Source organism: Nyctereutes procyonoides, unplaced genomic scaffold (assembly GCF_905146905.1).
Source record: "Nyctereutes procyonoides isolate TBG_1078 unplaced genomic scaffold, NYPRO_anot_genome, whole genome shotgun sequence".
In the NCBI taxonomy this organism is placed as follows: Eukaryota; Metazoa; Chordata; class Mammalia; order Carnivora; family Canidae; genus Nyctereutes; species Nyctereutes procyonoides.
In genome coordinates, this window is record NW_026575025.1 from 9,282,621 (window position 1) to 9,289,048 (window position 6,428).

General features: G+C 56.5%; 1 protein-coding gene across 2 annotated transcripts; it reads right to left on the minus strand.

Annotated features, from left to right (window-relative positions):
- Positions 1-270: 270 nt before the first annotated feature.
- On the minus strand, positions 271-6,191 carry AIP (aryl hydrocarbon receptor interacting protein). Of its 2 annotated transcripts, none has more exons than XM_055314914.1 (6): positions 5,947-6,190; positions 3,062-3,241; positions 1,671-1,859; positions 1,075-1,251; positions 839-980; positions 271-583 (listed from the first exon to the last, which is right to left on the minus strand). In XM_055314914.1, the coding sequence occupies exons 1-6, from the start codon at positions 6,043-6,045 to the stop codon at positions 378-380; spliced, it is 993 nt and encodes a 330-aa protein (XP_055170889.1). In that variant the 5' UTR covers positions 6,046-6,190; the 3' UTR covers positions 271-377. The 2 variants fall into 2 exon arrangements, with proteins under 2 accessions (XP_055170889.1, XP_055170890.1); XM_055314915.1 differs by having other exon boundaries at positions 381-583; positions 847-980; positions 5,947-6,191.
- Positions 6,192-6,428: the final 237 nt, after the last annotated feature.

Genomic DNA, 6,428 nt, shown 5'->3' on the forward strand with positions numbered 1-6,428 from the left:
TCAGGCCCTCCTGGCTGTGCCTTTGTCTCCCCCTGAGGACCAAAGGTACCCAGGCACCTTGGCCCTGGCCAGCAAAAGACACTTCCTTTGTGACAGAGATCATCCTCCTCATCTCTGCTGGGGACACTGAGGCCCACAGAGGTCCTAGAGCTGGCAAATGGGAAGCTGGGATCAGAACCTCAATCCTTTGCCTCACAAAACCACCTGAGTACCAGTAAGTTTGAGATGTTAACCCTGGTCTTCGCAATGGTTCAGCTCGACAGGCCCAGGGAGAGATAAATATGGCCTTTATATACAGAGAAGCATGATGCAGCAGGGGCAGGGGTGCTGGGAGCAGCAATGGGCTAGGCAGGGTGGGCAGGGCTGGCAGGGCCCTATCAATGGGAGAAGATGCCCCGGAAGCGAGCCTTGTCCTCTTCATCCTTCTGCCGGATCCGTGCCTCCAGAGCTCGCAGCTCACGGCTCACGATGGGCGCCAGGGCAGGGTCCAGCTCAAGCACCTTGGCAAAGTCAGCCTGGGCCTCCTGTGCATTCCACACGGCCGCATGTGCCTTGCCCCGCTTGAAGTAGGCCTTGACATTGTCTGCAGGGGTGCCAGAGGGCGGCAGGCATGCAAAGGCATTAGTGGGGGACAAGCCAGCTGGCCAGCCTGACTTTTGCCACTGTGGTCCCCTCATGGGTCAGAGCCCTCCCAAATGGAGAATGCCAACCACACCCAAAACCCCACGACACCATTCATATGTTATTGACACAACAGTGCCCATGACCCTGCTTGGGTGGAGGACATTTGTTCAGGTGCACGTAGGGGCTCCAAAGGGGGGTGACGTCAAAGGCTCACCGTCATACTTGTTGAGGATGGAGGAGCAGTGGTCCAGCACTTCATAATACTCCTGGGCCACCAGCTTGCACTGACAATAGTTGAGCAGCAGCGGGGTGATCTGCTGATCCAGCTGGATCCAGTCAGGGGACCCGGGCTGCTCCTGGGGGCATGGGGACAGCGAGAGGCCAGAAGACACTAAGAGCCGGGTCCCTTAGTTCCAGCTCACCCTCTCCACCACAGCCTCCGGGCAGCACCTTCATCTGCAGGTTCTTGAGGCAGGCAATGGCATCGTAGTACTTGGCGGCGGCCTCCTTCACGTGGCCCTCACGGTATAGCCTGTTGCCCTCCTGGTGGATGACTGGCACTGCCTTCGCCTTCTCCTCATCTGTCATGGCCCAGGGGTCCTGCTGATATGTGCCGGGGTTCTCCACCTGCCAGAGCGCGGGCCACATCAGGTGAGGCCCCGGGGCACCACAGCTTCCCCATCGGCAGACCTGACCAGCCTCTAGGCTGGCCGGGCCTCTGGATGTTGGACACCAGAAGCAGGACCACTTATTCCTTCACTGACCATTCAACAAATGTTTAAGTAGGACCTCCTACCTGTCCAGCACGAGGCCAGCTTCCAGGAACAGAAGAGTGAACAAGATGGTGAAAACCCCTACCTTCACAGAGACCTGCGGAAGCAGAGGGGCCCCAGGAGGGAAACCTATGGAGACTGTCAGGATCCTGCCAGGCGTTCTTGTACCTGCCCTATCCCAACCCTGCAACGGTCCATCCAATAGCCCTGGGCGAGCAGTCAGGACCAATTCCTGCTGTGAGGCTGCGCAGTGGTGGCTTGGTAGCCCCTCACCTTAAGCATCTCAATGTCAAAGATGAGAGGCTGAGGGTTCTGCTGCAGAGCATCCAGGTCAGCATGGCCCAGGGAACTGTGCTCATGCATCTGGGCGATACCACAGCAGTGCCGCTGGCCCTCCAGAGGGTCCTTGCCGGCTGCGATGTTGCGTAAACTCTTGGCGACCAGCGGATACAGGACCACATGCTGTAGAGAGGCAAGTGGGCACCAGGGCCTCTGTCAGCGTGGGCTGCCTGGTCTCCACACCCAAGAAGCCCAGCCCCTGGCCCCATCACCACCTGAGAGAAAACAAGCCCAGAGAGGGGCAGCAACTGGCTCAGGCCCCACTCCATTGAAACAGAGAAACTCCCTCCAGAGTCCTCTGGCATCCCAGCCTCCTGTTCTGGCAAAGTCCCCAGCTCCCACCACACTCTCTGGCCACCAAACCAAGCACCTCTCCCACACCCAACACAAACACACACTCTCACTGTCAACCCACCTCCCCTGCTCTTACAAGCTCAGACTCTTGCCTCTTCCTCCTCCTCCTCCCAGAGGTGTAGCCCACAAGCTGGACTTCTCACCATTACTGGGATCCCTCCACATTCTGTTCTCAGCATCCCTCTTCCTTCTCTCCTGCCCCAGCCCCACCCCATTCAGGGCCTATCTCAGGTCTGGGCGCTCAGCGGAGACCTCCAGGCATAGAGGACCTAGTCTTTGACCTTTCACCAGGAACAGCTGCTGAGAAGGTGGGAAGCTGACTACCTCAACCCCAGTCCAACCAGCTCTGCTCACTCTCCCTATAGTCTGCATGGGAGCAGACTGTGGGAGTAACGTCTCTCCAGCCAGCAGACGTCTTCAGTCTTGGTGCTGAGTGTTTTGAGCTAAAGATAAACAGGTCTAGTCCTTGCTCTGCAGTCCCTTACACCCAGGTAGAGGACCAAATCCTGGCCATGCAGGCCATGAGGGTTAGAGGACCCAGAGGAGGATTTCAAGCCAACCACCAGCTGTCAGGGAGGGCTTCCTAGGGGTAGTGACCCCAGGAATTGACTTTGAAGTATGAGGTAGGATCTTGGCCAAGAAGGGGACAGAAAGGAAAGGCAGGGAGGTGAGTAGGAGGGGAAGACTGGCAGGAGTCAGAGCCTGCAGGGCTGTGTGAGAGTCTGAGAGTAACTAGGGGCCAGAGAGGATTTTAGAACGCAGTTGTGCAGGTTATTTGCATTTGAGAATCAGTCCCCTGGCTGCAGGCTGGCTAATGAAGAGGAGAAGGCAGAAGGGGCCAGGACCCCGATGTCCTGTTGGTGTAGTGCCCTGGAGGGAGTTGGTGGCAGCCTGGCTAGGGCACAGGCCCTAGGATGGGGAATAGGAAACGTCTGGACAGACATTGCAGGCAGGTGCAGGATGTCAGGTACCTTGACATCGCAGCAGAACTGGGCGATCTCCCCCTCACGCATGGTGGACACGATGGTCTCCCACACAGGCAGCTTGAACTTCTTGCCAATGATGAGCTCCATGGGCTTGCCACGCACCCGGCTGTCGTCCAGCACGGCACCCTCCTTGTCACTGTGCAGAGTCCGGTAGTGGAATGTGGCCTGCAGGCCACATGTGGGATAAGGCAAGGGCACAAACACTCACCAAGCCCCCAAGGACAAGCCCAGCTCCCAGCCCGCAGATAGCCGCAGATAGCATGGGGCACAGGACTCACCCAAGGGTCACCACCTGACCTTTACCCCACCACCCAGGAGAGGAAACTAAGTCACAGAGAGTGAAGTAAGGAGCCCAAGTCACATGGTTAGGGGGTGGACAGGCTGGGGTGGGATTCCAAGCACCCTGCCACCAAATGTTCTTTCAACAAATATTTACTGAGCACATACTATGTGTCTGAGCTCTGTGCTAGACACAGCAGTAAACAGAACAGATAAAAGTCCCTGTGCCCATGGAGTTCACATGGAACTTCTAAAGGAGATGAGGCTGAAACAAAACAGTGTGCTGTATACAGTGGAGCTAAGGGCTGTGGATCAGAAAACAATGCAGCAGAGGAAGACAGGACAAATTTATACACAGGACGCGGACACTCTCTGAGGAGGCAACATTAGAGCAGATATCTGAAGAGAGTACAAGAGAAAGCCCACCAGACAGATGCTGGGGTAGGAAACTAGTGTGAACTGTCTAGGCCAAAAGAATAGCAGTGAGATCATGCAGTGTGTTCAAGATGCATCAAGGCCAGTGTGGCATGAGCAGCCTGGGTGGCTCAGCAGTTTAGCGCCTGCCTTCGGCCCAGGGCATCATCCTTGAGTCTCAGGATCGAGTATCGCATCAGGCTCCCTGCATGGAGCCCCTGCTTCTCTCTCTGCCTGTGTCTCTGCCTCTCTCTCTCTCTCTCTCTCTCTCTCTCGTGTGTGTCTCTCATGAATAAATAAATAAAAATAAAATCTTAAAAAAAAAAAAAAAAGGCCAGTGTGGCAGAAAAAGAGCAAATGAGGGAAGGGGTGCACTGTGGGATCACCGCAGTCAAGGGGAACGATCCCACAGGACTTGGAGGCTATGGTGAGGCCATTGTGTTTTTACTCTGGGTGGCTCCATGCAGAGGAGGGAGAGGATCTGACTTGGGTGAGGGCAGATGCAGGAAGGTGAGTTAAGAGGTTAGCACAGTAGGCTAGGGGCACAACAGGGACCTGAACCAGGGTGGTCCAGGGAGAGACCATGAGAAGTGGTGAGATCCCCGTTGCATTCTGAAGATTTGCTACAGGACATGAGAGCACAGGAAGGGCTGTGGAGACTGGGAGGGTTTTGGCAACCAGAAGGCTGGAGGCGCCCCCCACTGAGATGGGGGAGGGCTTGGGTACAGCTGGCTAAGTCTGAGATGCCACCAAGTGATGGTGGTGAGTCGGGAGCGCAGCCAAAAATACACCTGTGGCAGTGGAGAGTTTTTTAGAGATGAGCCTGGGGGACAATCACCCAGGAGGCAGAGAGAGATCTGAAGATGAAACCCTTGGCAGGATATAGATAGAGAAGCCCACGCTTTTGCCCACCACACGGTGCTGCATCTCTGAACTCTGATTCCAAATCAGTAAAGTAGAGGCAACCCTAACCCAGCCCGCATTGTGGGAATGAAAGGAAACAGACCTATGTATTACTGTGAGCGCTCAATCACCACGGGATTGTTCTTTGGTATTACTTGTCCCTGTTTTTTGGTGCCACACATATCTTCACTATCTTTACAATGTCTCTCCTCCTGGTGTCTGTTCCATCCAGAATCTCCCTTCTTCAAGGCCATCAACCCCCGCTACACACAGCCCATGGGGACATGCGCCCACTCCCACACCTCTTCTCTCCACTCTGAAAGAATCCCTCTTAATATAACTGACCATCAAAACGACGGAGTTCTCCCTCTGCTCTCATGGCACTGACGCTGGGCCAGTCTAGAATCTTTACCCACCCAACCTTGGCAGAGGGCTGCTCATTCACAACTGCTTTTACTTTTGGTATCCCCAATCCAGGCCAGGATCTTTGGTTACTTGCTCAATATGCATGTTCTGTGTGACTGCTCTGCTGGGCCCTGGGGGCTGCCTCTGGGAAGCAACTGACTCTAGAGGCAACTGAAAAAGGCACTCCAGGAGGAGGGAACTGCATGAGCAGAAGCAGGGAAGCCTGGAGACTTAGGGTGTTTGGGGAGGGGACAGGAGAGGCCTGGAGATACAAAGGAGGAAGGTGGTAGACTCTTTAACCTCCCAGCCCTTATCTGTCCTGAGCAACATCACGTAGAGAGGCCCAAAACTCTGCCCAACAGCGCCAGTCTGGCAGACCTGACCTCTGGGCATGTTTAATGGGTTTGCGCGCTCGGGGGCCTCACTTTTCCCCAATTAAACAATGGGAGCTAGTCTAAGTGTTTTCAGAAGACTCTCCCATCTATAAAAGAATTGAACCTTACAACCCAGAGGCCCCGAGCCTCCTCCCCAGTCCCGGGGCACCCCCCACGTCCCAGGTCTCCCGCTCTGGGTCTCCTCCAGCTCCAGGTCTGAGCACACGCTGAAGCCAAACCCCCGCAACCTTCTGATGATGACTGACGGCCTCCCCGACCAATGCAGCCACACCGCCAAACCACCGGGCGAGGCAGACGTCTCTAAATTCACCCCCTACTTAAATGCAGACCAACCAGCGTCGAGCTCGGCATGTGAGCGGTAGGGTCAGCGGCCGCTGCTCTCTGGGCATGCGCAACCTCTCGCCTAAGGCCTCCTCCCGCCTCGCATGCGCACCGCGCCGCCAAAGGGTTGAGGGGAGGGGGCTGGGCACGAACCTTGGTTCCATCCTGAAAGTCCGGGAGCTCTCCTCGGCCCTCCTGTATCACACGCTTTTGGATCCCGTCCTCCCGGAGCCTTGCGATGATATCCGCCATCCTTCTTCCCCGCTGCTCTCTTTCGGTAACTTCCGGACTCCTTCGGCAGCTTCCGGACCTGCTTCGGCACTTTCTAGGGCTTCGGCAACTTCCGAGATGCCGCCATTTTGGCTGAGGGCAGATGCCAAAAAGGGAGTAAACGTCGAAACGGACTGTAATTGGTTCTCTGCGCAGCGCCGAGCGCGCGGCTCTGACCAGGGGCGGGGCCTGAGGCTGGGGAGGCCCCCGGGGGGGGCGGGACGCGCCAGAGAGGCGGGGCCAGGGACGCGGGGCGGGGCCAGGGACGCGGGGCGGGGCCAGGGACGCGGGGCGGGGCGTCCCCAGCAATTAGGTCATTGAATGGATTTGGACTGTCGCTCCCTACCCAAGCCGTTTAAAGTTGT

What these genes read in the sequence shown, in the direction of transcription:
- AIP (XM_055314914.1), bottom strand. Translation starts at nt 6,045, where the DNA reads ATGGCGGATATCATCGCAAGGCTCCGGGAGGACGGGATCCAAAAGCGT. An exon ending in TTGACATTGAGATGCTTAAG is followed by an intron (nt 1,252 to 1,670) that starts GTGAGGGGCTAC and finishes GCGCTCTGGCAG; the next exon opens with GTGGAGAACCCCGGCACATA. An exon ending in TCAAGAACCTGCAGATGAAG is followed by an intron (nt 981 to 1,074) that starts GTGCTGCCCGGA and finishes CCATGCCCCCAG; the next exon opens with GAGCAGCCCGGGTCCCCTGA.